Source organism: Thunnus albacares, chromosome 9 (assembly GCF_914725855.1).
Source record: "Thunnus albacares chromosome 9, fThuAlb1.1, whole genome shotgun sequence".
Classification (NCBI taxonomy): domain Eukaryota; kingdom Metazoa; phylum Chordata; class Actinopteri; order Scombriformes; family Scombridae; genus Thunnus; species Thunnus albacares.
Window position 1 is genome coordinate 17,274,019 of NC_058114.1, and position 24,160 is coordinate 17,298,178.

The 24,160-nt window shown below is 37.4% G+C and overlaps 1 protein-coding gene across 1 annotated transcript; it reads right to left on the reverse strand.

Moving 5' to 3' along the window:
• Window positions 1–688: 688 nt before the first annotated feature.
• On the reverse strand, window positions 689–14,525 carry adgrl4 (adhesion G protein-coupled receptor L4). The gene is made up of 16 exons (XM_044362476.1): window positions 14,420–14,525; window positions 13,826–13,975; window positions 10,813–10,962; window positions 9,881–10,030; window positions 9,458–9,528; window positions 8,448–8,627; window positions 7,607–7,790; window positions 7,332–7,445; window positions 6,486–6,685; window positions 4,684–4,863; window positions 3,101–3,304; window positions 2,583–2,803; window positions 2,035–2,101; window positions 1,771–1,862; window positions 1,418–1,586; window positions 689–1,201 (listed from the first exon to the last, which is right to left on the reverse strand). The coding sequence occupies exons 1-16, from the start codon at window positions 14,463–14,465 to the stop codon at window positions 1,139–1,141; spliced, it is 2,241 nt and encodes a 746-aa protein (XP_044218411.1). The 5' UTR covers window positions 14,466–14,525; the 3' UTR covers window positions 689–1,138.
• Window positions 14,526–24,160: the final 9,635 nt, after the last annotated feature.

Here is a 24,160-nt window from a genome sequence, read left to right on the forward strand (position 1 = left end):
TGATATGTTTCCTGACTAGTTACAGTACAGTATGACCAGTTAAAGATTCTGGACTTTAGGACAAGACTGAGGGCTGAACGTCTTGTTACAAGTCACTGGTTCTGCGGATGGGTAAGAGATTCATAATGTAATAATTGATTTGATGCACTTGCTTTACAATCCAAACCTAGACAGATGCTTGAAATCATTATACGACAATGCCTCGCAGCCTAACAGACAGAATGTTGAGGATTGATGTGCTTATAATATTTTTAAGTTTAAAACACAGGTATAACTTTTATTTACTGTATGTATAGCCCAAACCTTGCACAAAACCCGGTGAAAACATACATACATCATATCAACAGGGAAAGCACAAACAGACATAGACACAGACCAATATACACATGGAGAAAAATCTGTCTCACTTTGCAGGCAAATATAGTAAAAGGCACAACAGCAACAGGAAACGTTGCCAGCCATCAGAGTTGGTGCTCACAATGAGAAGTGTCTTTTTCATTATGTCCAGTAGATGGAGCCATTGGCCTTCCTACTGACTGTCATGCACCTTATAAGAGAATGAGTCCTTACAATTCATATTTAATAGACTGTACACTTAGTTGTGTGATGTTCAAGAACAGAGAGTGAAAGAATGCATTAAACAAGACCATTGATTTTGCACATAAAAGAAGTGAGCAGCACAGATATGTGTTGGTTTGCCACATTCATTTTAATAATTTACAAATCAATTTCAAACACAAGAAAGGATAAAAAACAGGCAGTGTAGGTTATTCAGAGTGTAATGCTCATAACTGTGAAGGCATTAAATTAAACTGAAAATATACAAAATATTTTGATTCCAGTATTATTATCAGAAAAATGTCTTAAATGACAAGGATTTGTATGTGTGCATTGTACAAAAATATCTTGAACATAAAATAAACCAAAGTCATGTATAGATGGTGACAGTCTTTGAAAGGGGAAACAAGAGATTTAGAAATGGCTGCTGCTATGTGTTCATATTTATTAGACATCTGTACTAAACAATTCCTCCCACTGCTTTTTCCGAAAATGAAAGCATGAGTCACAGGATGCTGCAAAGCTGGAGTGTCGACTGTTATTGTACGAGTGCAGATGATCAAGCTTTGGTTGCATTAATTCATCTCAGGCATTCAAAACAACATGGCACGTTTTTGAAAAGCCTGTAGTACTCCTCCTGAATCTGGAACAACAGAATTTAAAAGGTAGAATTTAGATGACTATACAACATTTTGAATATAACATAATTATACTGTATTCAAGTAAAATCTGCATTGAAAAAACTTTTTTTCTAATATGCAAAAAGATGATACATTTCCTATCAATGAAGTACTGTGAAGATGCTCTTGAGCAATATCTATATTCAAATGAGAACGTTCAGCCAGAATGAGGATTTTACCTTTCTGGACAACACACAGAGGAAGATGAAGATGAACATCCCCTGGAAGGCGTTGGAGATGGTGAACAGATAGGCAGTGAGGGTGGTCTCATTGAGGATGTGTAGCACTCCAAAGGTCCAGGTGGCACCCAACACGAACAGCAGTGCCAAGGCACCGCGGGCACAGGACCTGAGAGTGACAATGAGTGTGGATCAGCGCAACAGATGAGGGTCTAATTGTAATTTGATACTGAAAGAATTAAAATAGTGAGAATACCACATATCAGATATCATTATCCATCAGATAAGGAACTCGATGAACCGGATTTTCAATATTTTTTTGAACGATTTAGCAAGACTACAGATAATCCCACCTGATGTTTTCATAGTGGCTGATTTCAGGTTTTTTCACAGCGGTATGGCGGTACACTTTGTAGATGATTACTCCAAAAGCCAAGAGATTAACCTTAAAGGAGAGCGATGAAAACAAACACAACAAACACACACCATCGAATGAATATTTGTCTTTGACACTATCCCTATTTGATGTTGCCAGTTAATGCTTAAACAGTCTTTTTTTTTTTTTTTACCATTTTACAAAGACATCTGCTTCACTCTTTATTGTTCAGGGATCTTACCAGAATGATCAAACATGCAGGCCCGATGAAACTCCATATGAAGTTGTTTTCCGTGCTCAGCCAACACCTAAAATACAAATATAGAAAATCTTATATAACAACCTCTACTGACTGACTTTGGGTTTTTGTTGCAATATTCCCTCCTCCTGTGGAAGCAATACCTTTTATCATTTTACTTAAGATGATATCACTCTTAATCTTAATCATGATAATATTGTAAAGGCCAGTACCCTTCTTATCTTAACAAGTTCAAGATGAACTATCAGAAAAGTTACAATCAGCACCTATTCTGCATAACCTCAATCTTTAAATTGCATTTTGTATGAATTAACAGCAGACCTGCTTTTATTTATAGATTTTTATTCAAATTCTCTTTATACTATCTCACTCACTACCAGGTTGTCTAAGCCAAATTTAATCTGTGTTCCCTTGTGTTTATAATTTATATAATCTGTTGCTGCCTGAGTTTTAGAAAAGGTCTTTGTACTCTCACCTCTACACCTACACCATAAACGTGTCATAAAAAAACTCAAATCTTTCACACTTACACTTTATCAGTGCCATAATACTTGGAACCTAGTGTTGCGGAGATGGCCACCACCACTGCCGGGCTTCCATAGCCGAAGATGTAAAAGTTACGGTGCAGGAAGCCTTTGTTGTAGATGACGCCAACCACTATTAAGTACAGATGAATGCCCTCAATGCACATCCAGGCAAAGGCTGCAAGGAAGAAATAGTGCAGCAGCCCTGCAATAACAGAGCAAAAAAGCTGCCAAGAAGCAGACAAAAGAAGAGAGGAGGAGAGAGAGACAGAGATTTTACAATTAAATAAATGATTTTATCCCGATATTGTTATTTATATATGAAACTGAACCAGGAGGGAAAGAGTAAGACAGAGAAATAAATGTGTAACAAAAAATGTGTGACACATTAGCTTGACGGAGTGATCACTTATATACTTATAATTGAAATGAGAAGGGTGTTTAATTAATTAAATGGCAGAATAAAAGGTGAGGCTTTCACAAACACAAACAGGAGGTTTTCTTTGCTTCACTGGGTTCGTTACCTTATGTGTGTTCATGTTGATCCCCACAAGAAAGATGAACTCAGCCATGAAGAGACTGCAGCACAGGTTCTTGTGGATAGTGGTCCTGGTGCTCTGGATCTCACTGAAGAACCAGAAGGTGAAGATGCACATGGACAGACAGATGAGGGAGATGATCATCCCCAGCTGGGTGATCCGGGTCAGGATGGTATAGTGAGCCACCAGCTGAGAAGCAAATGGAAAGGGAGGTGTTTCATTCACAGTTTCATGGTATGCTGAAGCTGTAATTTGTTGTGTTTTCTGCTTGGAATCATTTGATATAACATGAGTATAGGCTGGTGTCACACCAATATGTTGGCTGGGTCGGTTCTGGTCCTGGTATATCAGTCTGACTTTCTGTTAAAAGTTTATTAAAAATGTAGTTTGTATTTGTTTTTTGTTTTTTTTGTAAATGAATTCTTCACCGTAACTGTATTAATTTGAAACTCACTCACTCACAATTCACAGAAGGGCTTAAAAAGAATCAGCAATGTTGAGAGAAAATTTAGAAATTTGGGGGCATTATTGAGTGCTATAAAAAAATCAAAGAGAGAATCTTTAAAAACTGTGGGCGGGGCGGATATCTCCCAAAGTTTCTTTGTCAATCAGTATGTGTAGTTAGTCACCTTAACTTCAGAGTTTCACAATTTTTGGTTTCAGTGGAGGTTTTTTGTGTTGTAGTAAATGCTTCCCCACAAGGTTTTTTCAACAAATCAAAAATATTAGTCAAATGGAACGATCCAAAACTTGAAGTAATTATATTACTAAATTAACACAATATTGTTAATCAGAACCTTTGACATATTGATTTTGTCCTCTCCTGTATTTGTGGAAAACAAGTGTGCACAGATGTACATATATATATAGTATTGAATCTAAATAATGGTGAGCCAGATAGAAACATCTATTATATTCTGGGTATTAATTATATAACAACAACAAAAAAAAAATGGGCCAAAAAAAAAAAAATACTAAACTCCAAATTGGGTCCAAATTTGTCAGTTTCGTATTTTTCAGATAAAACGAAAGATAAAATGTTCCTTTATGAATTGAGATAATTCTCCAACTTCTTCATCTGAAAAATGCAATGTCACAAAGCTGAAAATGAGGCTGTTCTTACTCTAGCTCATCAAATTGACATTTTGGAGATACATGGTTTTCAGAGGAGATTGGTGATATATAACCTAAGCACAAAAAACATGCAGTATGATGTCATATGTTTTTTACTCATTAATTGAAAGTAAGCATTAAAAAGCTTAGAGTGTATTTACTGGGTTCCCTCATCTGAGGTTAGGTTTATAAAAAAGTTATAATTAGACATTGATCCAGTGGTCAATATTCTGTATAAAAAAATTAAAACAATCAAGTTGTCACTTAAATCGATACTTGGATAATCCAGATTTAAGGCTCAACTTTTGCCCTCAATGAAAAGAAATTTGTTCAGCATGACCAACCTTTATCCTAAAATCATTTTAATGAATGATTCAAAACCCCAGTGAAAAAATGTGAAAAAAGGAAATACCTATATGGTATTACAGTTGTATTTTTAATGTATCATCACTCACATTGGCTCGCCCAGAGGACATGAGGATAGCAAAGTGTGTGAGGTGATTGCAGGAGCAGCTGGTTGCATTGCTGTTGACGTGGACGGTCTTGCAGCCATGAGTGGCCCAGTGGCCCTGCAGGCTGTCCGGCTCATACTCCCAGAAGGCGCACTTCATCACATCAGCTTTAGTGTCTATGGGCTTCAGGGGATAGAGAGGAACAAAGATACTGTTAACCGTGGATGTTACTGTTTTTATTAGTTTTTGTGCTCTATAGGTAATACCACATTACCAGGGGGTTAAAAACCGATTTTGCAGGCCTTATTGAAATAGCAGTGAAAATGCATTACTATCCATCCACAGTTTGACTGCATCAGATATCAGAAATTACACTGAAAATCTTCTGAATAAAATTCATAGATCCACTGCTGCGACTTTGCATTGAGTTATCTTATTTTTTACTTGACACTGACTGTTAGAAAAATAAAATAAAATAATTATCATGCATGAGTTTGGGTCAAAATGACTGACACAGGGAAAAAAGTGCAGTCATGTGTGCTGCACTCAATGCACCACAGGAGCAGCTCACTGTAGGCATTTTTGTGGGAGAAGAATCTTGTTGCGATATGCAAATATGCTGCCAAAGGCAGATTATTTATCATTGTAATTCACATGAACATTTGAAAATGCAGAGGTCAAGATAATTTCCATAAATAATGATGTGCAGTTTTATGATCCACACAACACATTTGCAGTAAAAAAAAAGTCTAAATAAATAAAATAAAATAAGATGAGGTCCAATGTTTTTCAGATTGTCTTTACTTGTATTTCCTAAATCTTTGCTATGTTAACATTCAATTAGATTTGTATATAGCCCAGAACATTTTTGATAATTTACATTACTCTTGAATCACAACATATTCAAGCAAGAGAGAAAACCAGTGCATCATGGGAAAATACCACTTCACTTGTCCAAAGTGTCTGTACAAAAGTGAAGCCAAAATTATTGATTGTTGCTCATTAAAGGCAATTTAGAGAGGATTTTTACTGCTCAACATAAATCAATACCTCATTCGTTAGGCTTAACCCTCAAGGGTCTAACAAAAATAATGATTTCACTTTCTCATTCATTTCATTATCTTAAAAACCCCTTAAAAAACAGTACATTAATTTTTAGGGTTATTTCCCTCATTTCCCGCTTTCCTCCATCATTTTTCACCTTTCCTCTTCCATTTCCCCCCTAACTGAGAGGTCATTGCTGAAATACATGGAACAAAATCTTAAAATTTCATAAAACTTTATACAAAGCACTAACTATTCCTCCCATGTGAATTTGTGTAAATGTGACTTTAATGGAAATTGGCAGTTATAAAGTTACTGCCAGAGTCAATCTGAGAATAAGGAAGCTGTTTCTCTCAGCAAAAGAGAACGCAATGATGACTTCAGTCAGGCAAAGAAACAGTATAAATGATGGGATATTGATATTTCAAACTGAACAATATCCTATTGGAAGCTTATGTTGATAAATGAATCGTATATAATCCAAAAAAGAGCTCACAGTCAGTTTCAAGTAGAGGACAAGTGAAAAAAAAACTTCACTGGGTTTTTTGCACACCTGACAAAATATAGAAAAACATTTCTGTAATGGAAAATGTAGTAATATAGTTTCAAAACTTTTAAAATTCAGCTTTTACAGTTAAAAAAGTGAAATAGTCTGCAAGAGAGTGAGATTATTCACATTTTCTATATTTCAGCTGAGCATGAAAAACAATCTGAGTGTGAAAAACAATGTGGCCAGGCTCAGCACTCTGTAAACTTTTTACCTCGTTGTGTCTCAGAGTAAAGGTGACATGGTCAAGTTGGTAGACATCAGCAGGTTTGATGGCTGCTGCTATGACTTGGGAGTTGACAGTGATTTCCCCTGTTCCCGCATACCGGGAGTAGTCGGTGAGACCTGGGTCGCTGCTCGGCTTCAGGATGTCACCGATGCTGTCATAGTGCACAAACACCACTGACACATTTCCTGATGGACAAAAAACAGTTTAACAAAAGACAGGAGGGGGTCAAACTTCGTTCTCATCAAACTTTAGGTTAAAGTTGAACTGGTCAGCGAGCACACATGCTTTTATGTCATCAGTTTAGTTGTCTCTTAGATCATTAGGACAGAAAGATATTTGGGAAACTGTTAAATGTGCAGCTAGTGTGCAAATTTGACCAAATGTAGGTCATTTAAGGTAACTTAAATGTCTGTTAAAATCATAATTTTCTTTCGTGGTTTGGTATGTCTCTGAATGAAACAGGATGTTGAGGTAGAAATTAATGCTGGACTTGAATATCAGTGGGAGCTCTCAAAGAAACGATATTTTTCCAAGCTGACACTCAACACCTCTGACTAGTGATAGTGTTCAAGAACAAAAATGGACTTGCCCTAAAATCTATGATCTGATTGGTGGATTTTTCATATGTGCCCCCAATGCATCAGAAAAAATTCCCACTTTATGGCTTAGATTTTGGTATTAAAAAGAAACAAGAAAAAAAAAGACTTTTTTGACATACAATATGTGTGGCAAATAGCAGCAGATAACACAACAGTATTCTTTAGAAACCCAAGCATTTGGATTGGTAGTGAATTTGAAAACTTAAAACATCCACATTACTCTTACCATTACCATTTTTGCTCTCCCCTGGTCTCAGCTTCGGAGTTACATTTATATGATCTCCTCCCATGGACGCAGACAATATGGCTTTTGTGTGACGGGCATCAAAGGTGAAGAGTTTCAATTCTGTGGTTGAGAAAAAAAGAAAAATTACAGATATCAAGGAATTATAAAAATGACAATTATCCAAAACGCCACTTTCTGCATACAGGTGGGAATAAATGGCAAGACAATTTCATATAATTTGAGTGTCTGTAAGAGCTCTCTTGTGTTAATAATTATCTCACCCATTTGTGTCGCTTTGATTTCGAGCTCAGTTGGAGTTTTGTAGTTGTTGGCCAACGTCAGAGCACTTTCTTCAACAGTGTGCAGCAGCTTGGTGATGGTATGTTCCCTGCGCTCTTCTTTGATTCTGCTCCAAGCCACCAGTTCATCCTTCTCCACCAAGTTGTTTACTGCTTTCACTAATTTCTGTTGAAAACAAAATGTTTCAGTGTGGCATATTTATAATAGTATAGCATGTAATGGATGCATGTAGCGCAGTGTTTTTAATTAGGCCTGTTTAGAACAATATGCCTTTGGTTTCTCTACAGCTGGGTTATCTTTGTTTAAAAAGCCGCTTGCACTTTTTTTTGGCAAATATTTAATGATATAAGCTGGGACAAAATGTTATTTTCAGTTAGCTTCAATGCAAAAATATCAAGCTCTTAAAATTGCCAATATGTACCATCTGTACAGATATTATAACACTCCCACTGATCTCACTGTATTTCTTCAGAGACTCAATTCTTAAGCCTAAAATTTATTCTAACTCTGAAATGATGCTGGAAACCTGCTGCTACTTTCTAAACAACTATACAACCAAAAACTCACTAAATATTACAATGAAACAATATAATCACTTGATTTAAGTAAGCTGAGTATCAGCACAAGCCTTCAAACCCATAGTATAGAATATAACTTGATTCTCTGGACAAAGAACTGAAATTCTGTACATGCTAAAACACAACTGGACTGTATGCAGTCCTATTCTTCTTTTCATTTTTGTAAACCAGTTCAAAGCATAATTGCAACTCATGCAGAACTCTAAATGGTGAATGAGAACCGAGACTGGTAAACAAAGATTACTGAGAGAGTTGAGTTGATGACAGATGGTTTGACAGTGTAATCGTTTTCTCCGGCAGCCAGCATTGATGCAGATTGACACAAGGCCTCAACATATGCAATCACTTCCACTGAGGTGAGTTCACCGGACGTCTGGTTGGCAATTTCCTTCAGAAGACTCTCAGGCTCTGTGAGGTTACTCATCTAGAAGGGAGAAATAAAAAAATAGCAATTGCATATTTCATACAGCATTTTTTTTTTTGTTTAGTTACAGCAGCCAGAAGTTTAGACATGTCAGTATCACCTCCTACAAGTAATGAAAGTAATTTCCTTTTTTGTAGTTTCTGTTTTGCTGGTGTGTATATTTAGGTTAGAAAAAAATACATGAATAAAACAATTATAGACATACAATTCAGCTTGTGACACAACAAAAGTTATCTCTTGAATTTATTATTTCTAATGTTTGTCTCGTTGTCTTAAATTCTATTAACTGAGTTTAACATTCAGTTTAACCATCAGGCTTGTGAGCCTGTCTTCCCTATCCAGAAACCAGGAGGACAATGCTGGAGGACCAGTATGAACTCTGTACTCCTTCCAGTGTTCAGCAGAAAATATGTGTCAGTTAACAAAACTCTTTAAAATGTTCTATTAAGTCCTCAAATACATACATACACATGCACAAAGGAGGATTAAGACTTTAACACTCATTGCCTGAAGGAGGCCCATGTGTCAAACTTATTACTTTCTTTGCCTACAGATGGTGCCTAAGTTCTTAAACCACAGCTGTTGTTAGTTTTTGTACCTGTAGGGGGCACACTAATGATTCAGAACTGCAGGTCTGAAACTGCCAGATAATATTGGCTGGACCTGATTTCAGGTGCTTTGCATCAGTGACACTGTGCGTCCTTGATACTGTATAGTATAGTTTCAGCCTGTTTCATCTCATGTTGGTATTTGTCCTCGCCAACAGAGGGCAGTGTCCACATATGTATTCTTTACCGTATCTCCCTGAGATCCTGAGGCAGGGTACTTACATATGCAAGTGTTTTGTTGACAGTCTGCGTGATGCATCCAATGGTGTCATGGCAGTATTTTTGAGGATGCTCTGGAAAAAAGCAATTGTGAAAGCATCTCCATGACTTCACTATAGAATAAAGGGTGTTACAGTACTCCGTAACAGTAGTCTGAATTTCATGAGACATGCACAGGGCATAAAATCACATCAACATTGACCCTTGAAGGGTCAGAAAATATATGATAGCGTTGTTAACCTGGTGTATTGCATATCAGTCAAAAATATTTAAAATGGCTGATGCTCTATATTCTGTGTGCATGTGTGAAAGAGAAAGTAAAAAAAAAAAAAAAGATGAAGAAAGATGTACGTCCTTGGATGCAAATGCCAGTTCATGTGGTGTGTATGTGTGTGTGTGTGTGTGCACTTACATCCTAATACTGACCTTTACATCTTATACCTTTCTCTGGATGAAAGTGCTTAGTGCCTGAAGTTGGGATGTAATCACGCTGACAGGTGCAATAGAAAGATCCATTCGTATTATGGCAGCGGGAGTTTGGTCCACAGGCCTGTCCTTCCTCGCATTCATCAATGTCTGAAAGATGCAAATGAAGAGTTCAGCTCTGCTTAAAGTAAAACACAGTATGATTAAAGTGACACTCTCAACATAACAGATGGCAAAATAAATAACCAATAAATACATAAGTTAACAGACACATTTTTAAAAGGCCATTATTTAAACTGGTAACTTAAATCCTTGGCTGATAAATGATACCTCTGATCTGTCTCTGCAATATCTCTAGCTAAAAATGCTGAAAGATGAAGCGAAGGCAATCACTTCTGGCATAAATAGTCCAACTCATTACATTTAATATCATGTATAACTATTTTTGAAAGAGAAAATGTAATTCTTACATGCATGTTACACATTGGAATAGTAATGTATCAGCTTCTAAAATCAGCTACATGTTTCTATACTGTATTAAATGTGTGTGCCGCTCAGTTGGAAATCTGCAGGAATACGTTTTGCCACATTATGGGATAAAGGTGCTGTTCTTCTTGTGCAAATGGAGCAAAGATCAGCTCAGAGGGTTACTCAGAATAGCAGATGGGAAGGAAGTGAAAGGCTGAGGGAAAAAAAACCACCTCCAACATGTTTATCCTCCACAGTACAGTGGAAGAGAAAACAGTTCATACATACACACAGTTTGGATGCCCCCACAGCTGGGTGGTAACTGGTTTTTGCACACACATGCACACAGTGTTATACATTATGTGAGGTCCTCTGTCAGTACAGTTTATATGTTACTGATCATTATGTGACCAAAGCGAATTCTTGTACATTTATAATTTGAGTAGTCAAGAATTGGACATTACCGATGCACTCGGTGCCATCGTTTGTCTGGAACTCGGCCAGTCCTGTCGATTTGTATCCACTCATACATGTACAGTAGTAGCTACCCACTGTGTTGGTGCAGTTTGCTTTGCTGCCGCAGATACCAGTCGCATTCTGGCACTCGTCGTCATCTGTGGTGAGAAGAGGTCGATACAAAGTGAACGGGGTTATTTGCTAGAGGAAAGAAAATTAAAATTCAAATAGGCTCAAAAACCTTTTGCCCCTTTGAAAATGTAATTTTAAAGAATTGTTATATTATCAATTTGAGATGCTTAGTGCATTATGAACAGTATGCTTCATGATTAATTGTAACAGTTTTCTTTTTTACTTTAATTAAATCTGCCTTGTCTAGATCCGACTCGTGCTTCATTTCTAATTTTCCACAAGGCCAACATACTGCAGAACAGTGGTTCTCAAAGTGGGGTCCAGGGACCCTCAGGGGTCCTTGAGGGTGTTTCAGGTGGTCCCCAGCAAAAAGGGGAATAATTTATTTTCACTATAATTCCATCCATAAGTAACATAATGAAAGAATGTTTGACTTTTTTGGTCATGGGTTTCATACATTTACTGTGATAAAACATCTAAAAGCAAAATTCTTATCAAGTTGGGGGCCCTGGGACAAAATCTTATTAAATGGGGTCTAATTTGTGTCAGTTTGAGAACCACTGCTCCAGAAAGTTCCTGAGACATTGAAATCTCTGTTCTGCCTTTTTAACAATACAAGTCTTCCTCTTTGGCTGCTGAACATTACAGTAATGCAAAATTATTGACTATCAGAATACTGATTCTCTTTGACAGCAAAATCTGATGTTAATCTTTAATGTTTATGCTAAAATCATCCTGCAAGTTACTTTTGCTTGAATAGGAGAATAACATCACACAACACTGAAATTATTATTGCATGCTTTGGACATAACATCAGCATGTCCTCAAAACACAGAAACGAGAACTTCAACTCAAACTTGTGAATTCAGGAGCATTGAGTTTGAAGTCATAATGTGTATTTTCCATGAATGCACTGATTCACATCCAGAAAAATAACCTCATGCAATCACCTCATCATTCTCTCTCCATTTTCTATCAAACAGGCAGTTGTTGTTTTTTTTTGTTTCTGGCTCTGAGTGCATGTTCACACAAATATTGACTTGAACTGTCCTCCACAATTAGACCACTATTCAAGAATACTTCAATTTGATCCTTATCCTTGGTCCTGGTGTTGATTTGAACTTGATGAAACTCAGTTGTGGTCTTGTCTTGGACTCCACTAAGTTAGTCTAGACTTGATTAAAGCCTTGGCTGCTACCTCACATGCCATTTTTATTGTTAACATTTATGATTGCTGAGCAGTTGTTTGCTGGTGTTTCATTCTGAGAAATTCAAAGTACTTCAAATATTTTAGATTTTGCTGCCCAGGTTTACAAAGCACCACATTCAGATAGGTTTGCTGCGGATACTGTGGTGGCCCACTCACTATAGAAAGTGCTGTTCAAGCTTTTTTTTTGAAACACACCTTCCGTCTCTGGTCTCCCAGTTTATTGGAAATGACCTGGTAAGACTTTCCACCGTTGTTTTCACTTGTCTAGGTATGATGAACGCTTTGCTCTTCCTCCCCTCTGCACCTTATGCACAAAAACTGTCCGAGAAGGGAAATCCTTTGCTCTGATGAGGGAGGTGACTATATTCAAAGGGGAAATACCTCCATAACACACAGGACGCTTGAACCATCATTGTCACACAAACATTGTACTCACATATTCACTTTGATGTCGTATTTTTACCTTCAAGTAAAGATACTATATTTCTGCGTTTTGTGACTTGGTTGTTGAGAACGTATTGGCTTTTTAATTCTATAAATAATTTATCCAAACCCTAATGTTAGTATTAAAATGATTTTTTTTCCCTTGAGTAGCTTTTCTTAGAAGTTTGGACATAACACTAAATAGGACCTCCCCGGACTTCACTGCGCCTTTTTGTTTTAAATAATTTGCTTCTGTGTTTATAGTACTCACATTTTGATTTACATTTGGCCATTGAAATATGTGAGCTGCACTGTGATTGTGATTAGGTTTGGTCAGGAAACAAAAAGGGTTCCAGGAATTCTAAACAGCCCAGAAACATAACAGGAGTAACAATGCCGACTGAGAAGCAGAGCTGGCCACACAAATGTTGAAGCTGTATCGTGGAGGTATCTTTTTCACATTGCAGTGTTTCCTCTGTAATTAACTCTCAGTGAGGTGAGCTGCCAACTAGTTGGTAGGCAATACACACAAATCAGATGTTTTAAACCATGACAGCTGGTCTGACAAACACAATCTGTGTAAAAGTGTATGATACACAAGAAGACATAAAGTTTTTAAAATTGCTCAGACAGATCTTACTCAAGCTTTCCCTTACATGGCTTTTATGTTTTGAAATGACCAAACTAATAAATGAGCCCTAGAACTGAAAGCAAAAGCTTTCTTGTATATTAAACTCATTTAACTTTCTGACTTTACCACCATTTAACATTATACAGCTAATGTCCAAAGCCATGTGTGATTTTTTTGGGGTCTATCATTTTGAGTAAATATGAAACAAACAATTTTTGAGGCTAAATACTGTTCATAACATGCTGATCTGTGTTGATCAAATGACCACATAGTGTTCTATTTTTATCATTTATGTCCCTATTTAAATTTTGGGTTGTTTTGTCATGAAAAGGCATCTAAAAATAGCTTTAAAAATAGTTTTAACTGCTCATATCCTTGCTGTCCTTGTGTATTTTTCTGTTCACCGTGAACAAGCATGTTACAAAAATTCTTAGATTAACCCACATGAGTACAAATATTGGCCTGATGCTTCTGTCTCCTAGTGATGAGCAGTCACAAACAACAAAAGCTTCCAAAAATAGTCAAGGCTTCTTTGGCAGCTACACACAAGGCTAGATGTGATGTACTCTTGCATCATTGTAAGAACTCAGTCACACATGGGTTGCTTTGTATTTTTTATATTTACCATTGCAAAACGTTCTTCCATCTCCGGTATATCCATGGTTACAGAAGCAGGCCTCCTTTGATCCATTCTGGGACTTGCACGTTGCAAGTTTATTACAAATACCACAAATGTCAGAGAAGCTGCATGGGTCCATCACACTGGAGAGCCATGCTGCGCAGATGCGAATACAAAACACAGAGCGTATGAGTTTAATGTATACCAATCCAAACTATTCCAAAACCTGTTGTTTTGTTTTTAGATGTATGGTTTCAGTAAAAATTGAATCTCTATCTCTCGCTTTTTTGGTAACCTGCTGAAACACACAGGGATCCTTTCACTGGAACGGTGTTAGTTACATAATTCATTGAAGTACTTGCAAGTTTAGAATACAACATATTATTCAACAATTTTATCAACCACTTATCTGTTGTAAATGTTAAATCATTACAGAAATTATAGTTTTGAATGATTTTGAAATCGTATGCCAACATTAACTGCGACTTCTTCACATCAAACCCATTACAGTTAACATGGAGACCCCATGAATGCAAACACATCTACAACTGCCTCCACATTGTCTAAAACACCTGCTAGAGGATAGAGAAGCTCACATACCTGTCAAAAGTATAAGTTTCATTGGTGACTTGAGCAAAGACTCCATACTTGCGCTGAGTCTGGATTTTACTTTTAGCAGAGACTGTGGTGGGCTGGCTGGTGACGCAGTCCATTTCCTTGCATCACTTTTCCTGTTTCTCTAAACCTGGCCCTTCCTGTCTTGATCTTTAATCTGCTGCTTTCAAAAACATGTGAAATGGTCCCTTCACCAGCCACTCTAATACCACCCAACACTTGATTTCCTTTGGCTCCATTTTAAACCAAATATAAAAAGAGTTTTAGCAGAATACATTTAGGCCTTTTTTTTTTTTTTGGCAGCATTGTTGACACTGACTCATGTAGCCATTTTGTAAGCTTCCATGCCATTGTTCTCATCTGAACACGTACAGTAGGCTATGTAAACACCGGCCAAAACAACACCGACTAACTTCACTGAAGGACAACCCCCCTCCCTTCCGCAAAGGACGGTACACAAGTTGACACACACACATTCCAGTGTTGTGTGTCTTCCAGTGACCATCTCAGTGTTCTTCAGAAACAGGCATAAATATTTGTTGCTCCTTCAGGCAAATTGTGCAGCTAAATCAAGCTGAGGATTACAGAGTAAAGTAAATTTTACCATTATAAACAACTGAATTTCTGCCTTCTTGGGTCATATATATTATCTATGAATCTCGCTTTGTTTCAGTGAAAAAACACAGTGGAAGAAAATTTTTCACAATGTCTGATTTTCTTTTGTAACTTTCTGGTCTTTCACACTTTTCACATTGTGCAGTTTCTTATAGTTCACATTTCTATGCAAGAACAGTGTCTTAAAATGAGTGTATTACTATCAAAATGGCTAAATAAACAGAGATGACTCTCTTTGTGCTGCAATTATATACTGAATGTGCCTTTGAAGATAACAACACAATTTATTTTTGGTTCTTTGACACCAGTCATGGACTAATGACCCCATTCTTTGTGAGGGAAATGAGCAGGGCTGGGTGTTGGTGGGTTACAAGACAAAGTTGTGGGAAGCAGCTTACCTCCTATCAGTGTCAGTGTCACATGTCAGTTTTAAGTTTTTTTTTTTTTAATCTTTCCTAAAAGCCACTGCCAAACATTTCAAGTGCAGATAACTAGAAATTTTGCATATCCACCACGCCCATGAATATCAATACTCAGAATTGTTGTTTTAAGTTTGAATTTACTTGGCAGTTCGGAAACAGGTGAATTCAAATGTGAAACATTTACAATGCTCAAAAAGGAAAAGTGGCCATTCAGGTGTAGCTGAGGTCTTTTCAAAACCTACTTTTTGGCACACAAACACATTCATGTATGAATAGTTTCACTTGGAGGATTTCTTTGTTGACTGTAGTGCAATCTGTGGAGGTGGTTTGAATTGCTTAGGCAAGGCGTTTAGTTTATTGCTGAGAAAGGCAGCAGCTTTGAATGACACCATTAGAATTGCACTGCATTACTGTCCTGGGAAAGTGCTTGGTGAAAACCACATCTGAATGTCTCGCTCTGACACTCTCCTAACGGTAAGGAAGGAAGTGATGTTGTCTAGAACAAACCTGGACTGATTGCACCCTTCCTCCTGCGCTTTTTTGTCACAGGAAATCTCTCATTTAGGGAGAAATTCGTAGAGCTCTCTCAGGAGCTTGCTTGCTCCACAATGACATTGTAAAAAAGACACCTAGGAGAAAAGATCTCTTCAACTGTGTGGAGGCAGCCTTGTGTAAATGTTTCCTCTTTTCCTTTCCTCTCTCATGGATATGGAAATTTTGACTCTTTAGTGGCAGAATCTTGCGTGGGTTTGTGAGTGTGTGTGTGTGCGCTCAAACGAAGGGTTTTGTTTATGCTATTTAGGCGATATTGAGATTTGCAATACAGAGTTCACTGGAGAATCTATTTTGACACTTCTCACACATATCTGTTCTGATTTTGGCCTTATGTTCAGCCATGATGGGAAGACTGAACGCTGGGGCACAGATGGCAGCAACTGTCTCATAAACTTGGAGCTCTTGAATATTTCAGTACACAAGGTTGAAGAGACAAAGTACGCTTTCTGCGCGTGCTCACAGAGGCCAGCTGCTGTGTGAGTGGAGATCCCTGCAACATTTACATTACACTTAAATAAAGGTAATGCTGCTTTAACAAAACAGTCTGCACTTCATTCAGAGGGAGTATCTGTCATAAAACTGAAATAACAACTCTCAGGCATTACAAGAGTAAAAGAAATTAACTTGAGTTTTGGTTGGAAATGAGATTTTGTCATTTTTGTTTGTCAGCATTTGGTCAGGGGAGGATAAGAGGATCAAGAATATCCTCTTATAAAGTCAACAAATTTCAGAGGTCTTTTACAAGCTATTTGGCTGACCAGTAAAAAGAGCTGTTTTTGTCAGCTTAGGTGTCTCAGACAGTCCTCTGGAAAACCAAAAACTCTCCCTTACAGACACATAAAAGCGGATTTTAACAGGAAAATACACATGGTCTGCTACAATAGAAAATATTTGACAGCACACGTAATAGCTAACAATATAGTTGACCAAACTATGAAGAAATATTAGATGTTTTTAGCACAGCTTTACTTTCAGTGATCTTGTACAAACAAACAAAACATACAGTATTTCTGCATTTTTAATGTAAAAACAACTGAATCAATACCATTTGATATAGAAAGACTGTCACACTACTAAATAAATGAATAAGAAGTTCATATTAAGTTCAGTTATTTTGTCTCATATTATTCATAAAATGTGTAGCCTAATGTAAGCCCCAAAAGCAAATTTGAGTCAGAGATGACTGTGAGTGAGATGACTCATGAATTTCTTATAAACACTGCAATTCCATGAAACAAGGCCGGATAAAGGAAACTAAAAAAACTGAAATGAAAACTCTCATCCCATTGGTGGGCTTTAAATGCAAATGCATCTTATTAATGTAATGCCTAACGATAAAACACACTGTTGTAACCTGTGCATTCTTCATAGAAGAGTGCTTAATTTATCAGAGTGAAAAATTGCATATTATTAAAATGCATGGACCAAATATTAGATAGTTATTTAAAAATGTAGGGGGTCTTATTTTATCTGATGACTGGACATTAAGGTATTGACAACAGCAGGTGTGCTCTTTAAATGGAGCGGGTGATTCATGTTTTCAGGCTTGATCACACAAGATTATAAATTTTGTGTCCATTAATGTCAATGGAATTACCTTTTAGCTATGTTAGACAGTCCACTTTATGAGACAGGAGTCAGTGGTACAAATACGTCCTTTGAACAAAGTATGTGAACTTATCACACTTCAAGCAACCAAGCTAGCAAGCTTGGAGAGATTTTTAACCCCTTTAGTAGCTCTTTATTGAATAAAATCACGTACAATCCTTGGAACAAAATGCCTGGGAGAATAACCAGCCCAGTACAGAGACAATAGAAAGAAGTCAAGAGCAATTGTAACTGCCTAGCTCTGGTACATTCCCGGTTGGCTCATATGCTAGCTATTAGCTAGTCAGCAGCAGTTGCTCACCACTGAGCTGCGCAAGTAGTCCCAATGTTAGCAAACCTCTAGCACTGCCTATTTTGCAAGGATGCATAGATGAATTTCGCTGTGCTACTTTCTGGATTGACCAGGCCTTTACAGAGTGAGTGATGTATTATGGGTTGTTTGTAGCATTAATTTGCCAGACAAGTGAGTTTCTGTCTTCAAAAGTGTGTCTGTTAGAGTCAGCCAGAATCCCAGTTTAATTTACCAATGTTTCTCCTGTCTCTTGTGTTTTGCTGCTATGGAGGAAATAACAAATAAAAAGACTCTCTGGACTTTTTTTCACAGTAGAAATGGATAGGACAGAACCATTTGCAAGTGGCTGACATTATGCTAGAAGAAGGTGAGTTTAAAATCCGAAAAATAGTTGATGCATCATGATTCATGATTGATTTGATTTATGAAGATTTCATCCTTTGATATCAAATCCTGTGGTATGGCATGGCCCATAGACTTTACATTAGGATGATGTGACATTTTAAAATTGCTTATAGCTCTTATATCTTTTTACAAAAAATAAAACCTTCATGAATTCAAAATTCATAAGAGAAAGAGTCATAATTGACCCTGTGTCCTGACAACAGTTTTATAGAGGGCTGCAGAGGATTTTTTAGCTGCAATACTGTGAGTGGCCACTGGGCAAAATTGGCAGCAAGGCTAAGCAGTGGCGCCATACTCAGTTCTCTTGATACATCCATGGATGCAACCCAATTTTAGAATTTGTCATTTATTATATATATTATTTACTATCTGGCATTTTATTTTTGAAATAAAATGAAATGATTCATATAGTCCCTCAAAAGTTCCCTCAATAGGCCCATCTCTCAGATGATATTTTGACACACAGGAAACCCACAGGTGTGAGTAATTAAATTAATGATTGGCTGAATTCCATTTAGCTGCTTTGATGTCAGGGTGCTGGTATTGTGAATGCTTGCTCACTATCGCTGTAAAGACTTACTGGAACAATTTAATATAATTGAGCCATTGTTAATATTATCAGTAACACCTGCAAATGCAAAATTTACAGATATGCAACAGAGTATGCAAAGTGTCTTTAATTGCAATTAATCAATCAATCAATCAATCAATCAATCAATCAATCAATCAATCAGTCAGTCAGTCAGTCAGTCAGTCAGTCAGTCAGTCAGTCAGTCAATCAATCAATCAAGTTTATTTGTCACACACAATCATTCAGCCACAGTCACAGTGAAATGTACTCCTGTCACTTCCTTCAAATTGTGCAATAAAAATAGATTAAATAAGTAATGATTGGTAATAATCAAAATAATTAGTAATAATATATGTTTATGTGTATAATTGGTGTGGGGAGGAGGGCAGAGGATCCTAGTTGCCTGAGGGTAGAAGCTAAACTTGAGCCTCTTAATGCTGGCCTGGTGTATCCGGTACCTTCTTCCTGGCCGCAGCAGGGAGAAAAGGCCATTATCCTGGTGGTTGGGATCCTTAATGATTCTCATAGCCTTATTCTTGCAGCACCCGGTGTAAACATCCTTTAGGCAGGGTAGAGCACCGCCTTTTGTATGTTCATCCGATTGAACCACTCTTTGCAGGGCCTTGCGGTCCTGCTCGGTGCTGTTTCCATACCAGGCAATGATGTTCCCCTTCAGGACGCTCTTGATGGTACAGGAGTAGAAATAAATCAGTATTTGAGGGGATACTCAGAATTTCCTCAAGTGTCTGAGGTGAAAAAGTCTCAACCTTGCCTTTCTCACCACTGAGTCAGTATGCAGCGCCTGGTGGTGTGGACACCAAGGTACTTGAAGCTGTCTACCCTCTTCACCAAGGACTTGTTGATATTAAGGTGGGCGTAGTTTCTTCCCTGCTTCTTCCTTAAGTCCACTATCAGCTCCTTAGTCTTTCTGACGTTCAGGAGTAGGTTATTGTCCCAACTTCCTTCAGGTAGACCTTTTGATTGTTTTCTGTGATCAGGCCCACCACAGCTGTGTTGTCAGCAAACTTGACAATGGTATTGGAGTCAAAAGTGGCTACACAATCGTATGTGTACAGGGAGTACAGCAGGGAGCCCAAATTGCAGGATGAGGGTAGAGGAGGTATGTCCACCTACCCTCACCACCTGGTGTCTGCCTTTCAGGAAGTCAAAGATCCACATGCACATGTGTAATCCAAAGTCCTTGAGCTTTGTGATGAGCCTGGTGTTGAATGCTCAACTATGGTGTTGAATGCTTAACTGCAGTCAATGAACAGCAATCTTACATAGTTCCCTTTCTTGTCTAGGTGAGATAGGATGGTACGGAGGATGTGTGCTATGGCAAGTGGCATTGTGTCAGGTGGTTCTTTGACTTCTGCCTGTTTTATACTTATTTTATAGTTATTTCCTGTGAATGAAACCTTCCATTGTTTTCAAAAAATGATTAGCTACAGCTTACTGAGGTAATAGTTCTAACATCTTCAAACAACATTCTTCCACATACACAGCCTTCTGCTCACAACGCCCTCTAGTTTGACCTTAAGTTACCTTTATTGTTACTAAAGTAGATGTGCAGGTGGACAGGAACTCTGGTACAGCATATGATGCTAAAGAGTTGTTTGCTATAAGTTTTTTCTCACCACCCACACACTTTATTGTTCCTGTAAATTGAGAGGTGTGTGGAAAAGGGGGGGGTTTGGCTCTGAGTTCAGCAGCTGCCTGGTGGTCAGGAGTCAGGTGAGGGTATGCTTCCTCTCACAGTGAGACGATAGGAATAGAGCAGTTGACAGCATTTTCCTCTTCAGCCAGGGAGTGTGCCACACGGCTTTCATTTTTCATATGCAAGGCAAGTTTATTTGTATGGCAACTTTCGACAACAAAAGTTAAAAGACACAAGAGACATTTTAAAGAACACACATTTAAAAAGTATGCAGTATGAAGAGTCTTTTATCTGCAGATACCTGTTATTAAAGGACCCAGATCGGAATCAGGATCAGGGCCAAAAAAACTTCCCTTCTATAAACCCTTTTGCCTTCTAATGAGTTCAGACAACACATCACACGGACTGCTACTCTTTTCAAGCATAAGCAAGGCCTTGATGAGCTCTTGCTACATCTTTAAATTGAAACACAGTGTTAAATGATTGATTTAAGAAGAGTTAAGAGTTGCCTTTTTGTTTCCACACATTGCCACCCTGTGGTAACAGTGGAAACAGTGCACATGGTGGGACAATACTGTTCAGCACATGCAGAGGAAAGTAAAGTAAATTTAACAGTCAGCAGTTATATTTAATAGTTATAGATATATTTACCACAGTACTCTTTACATTATATTGAAGTGGTAATGTCTGGACCCTCAATACTTTTATCCACTGTTTGGTTTCTCAAACAGCTTGTGATACACAAGTGGCACAAAGCCTCTTGCCACATGCTATTTACAGTCTAATATGACAAAGCAAAACTGCCAGCATACAAGCAGTGACTTTTTAACCAAGTTAAGCCTAAGAGATGAAGGTTTTTGAGGCCGTGCATTTCCATTTGTTCCAAGGGAACAGTCAAGGCCAGTGAAGCTACTCTTTACTAAATTGTTTCTGGAGTCAAAGTGGATGTCCCTGGAAATATCTGACAGTTTTAATAATACACTTGAAACCACTTGCTGTAATTGTAAAAGCAATTGGACGAGTGGCCAGATCAAAATTCCTGTGTGTGACTATGAGCGAGTAGTATGGGGTCAGTTGTCCTGGTCGAATTTGGGACATGTGGTGTTCTACCGACTAACATAATATCCGTAACGAGAAGGTGCTTTATTTCGCTTAGTTGAAAGACAGACTGCAGTTTATTTATGATAATAAAAGAAAGGGGCTCAAGATGATTTTTTCTTATCTTCTTTGATGCACCTTAATGTTAGTTTGATGAGGTCAGATCCAAGTTGGTAGAGAGTGAATGACACTTTTTGGCTTTGTGAATACAAAGTCATACTGAAAACATTTCTCCAGGTTCTGAATGTGTTAAACTTTCTGTTTCACTGTCCTGTTGCATACGGCCACCTAATCCACAAACCTGCTAAATAAATTGCATAATTGCCAAATAAGCTAATGCAACTAAGTGTACTTGAGGTCAAGTGCATAATTGCCATGGGGGGATGGGATGGGGGCATCTCCTCCAATGTACAAACTAGGGAAGTTTCCCCCCCGCTAACAATTGTAATCAGGTATGTAATTCTCAGGGGAGTGGTGGCTGGCTTCCCCAATAAGGAAACAAAGTAACTGCCCCCCTTAATTAGGGAAATCCGAAAATAGTCGATGCATCATGATTCATTCGTGAAAGTTCAGAATTGATCTATAAATCTTCTTAATGAGAACTTAAGGTGCCTCCCCAAGTGCCGACTGCCAGCTAAATAGCCAACTACTTGCCTTTGTCTGGTGATAGTCTAATTTTGTGGGAGGAGGGGGGAATCTAATGAGGTAACAAGGTTATTGACTGAAGGTGATGTTAATCAGCGTAAGCTATTTTACATTAAAATAACCAATCCTGATAGGTGTGCATAGTGCTGTGCATTTAACACTTTATTTTCTGTACAGACAAAAGCTCCACTCTGTGTACTGTGATGGATATATATAAATATATATATATATATATATATTATAGATATATTCTGATTCTGTAAATGTAATGTCAATGGAAATTAATGCTTCATTGTCAATTTAGTTGTTGTTATTTTGTAGTTGGACAAAATGTATCTAGAGTTGCCTCGCATGTACTTAGCGTACGTTAGCGGACTCTAGTGAAGGTGTAAATTATATTGAGAGAATGGAGCATAGCTTGACACAATGATGTTTGGTGTGAAGCTAAATAGTGATGCAGCAAACCAAGTGCAAGGTTTAGCAATTCATGCTCAATGATTAAACTGTAAGGGGAAAAATATTTCATGTGTTATTCTAGCAACAAGAACACTTCTGATAAGGGTGATTGGCCTTCACGATAAAAGTGAGGGAATTTTATTCATTTTTACTGTCATTTGGCATTTATCATTCTTGACTGCTTAAAGGGAGCAAAGATGAATACTTTAGTTGGTGTAAAAAACAACAGACACACAATTCCTCCTCAAGTTTCACTTGATTATTTGCCTCAAAATAAACACATTTCCCTGACAGTTTACCTTCTCCTACGTCACTACATTACTGCATTTTGTGATGTTAATTTAGGGGGACAAATTATGCACATGCTTTGTTTTAATAATGTATAAAATTATGCAATGTAATCATATTTCAAATAATTACAGTAGTAGCAGCAGATTTCTCATTCAAAATTATGACATTTTACTCCTAAGAACAGTCATAGCATACTATACCTGGATGACACAGATATAAAATGATGTAAAAAGAGTGTAAAATGTTAGAATATACCTAACAGTATGATACTACTCAAGAAAAAAAGAAAAGATACTGTAAAAACAGCTTTGAGCTCATTACACTATGGCAAATATTCTTACTCATGGATCCCTGTACAGTGGTATATATGAAAAAGACTTTGCTCTCTATCAATTCTACATGTGGACTTGAATTTGAAAAAGGAGCAATTTCTCCAAAGATCGGGTGCAATTTACAAATGAATTTCCTTCATGCTTCACTGCTTCATAAAAGCATTTGTCCTGACTCAGATTGAACACAGTTGAATGATCCTATCCATATTCCCGAGTTCTTTACAAGACAATGTTTTCCATTTTCTCGAACCCAGAACTCTTACATTTCCATGTTCTCAGGTGCAACAAGTGTTACTGATTGGGCCTTTTTTTCTGCCACCAACCTCTTGTTAGGTTACCGACTGGAACAAAATGACACTGGAAAGAGCTTGGTGCTCTTTCAAGGGTAAATGGGATATTGAGGTGACAGAGCTTCGCACTGACAGTCACAACTGCACAAAATGAAATGATCAGTAATGCTTCTATAGGACGTTTCTCAACTGAATTCAAATAGAAATAATTTTTCAATAACCATGAAGGAAGTCTGATCAATATATGAGATCAGTTTTTGGCCAATAGTCCATTTCACCTTTCTTTGATCTAGATTTCTCCCTGTTGATCATATCTGAGAGACCTGCTGTTACATTCCCTATTCTTACATCTTATATATAGTTATATTTAATACTAAGTAGTTTTATTATATTCTTTATTTTTTAATTCTTCATTAAAATGCGATGGATTTTATTACACATGTCAGCTTTCAAACTCCATATAGCTATAAATAGAATGATCCTGCCAAA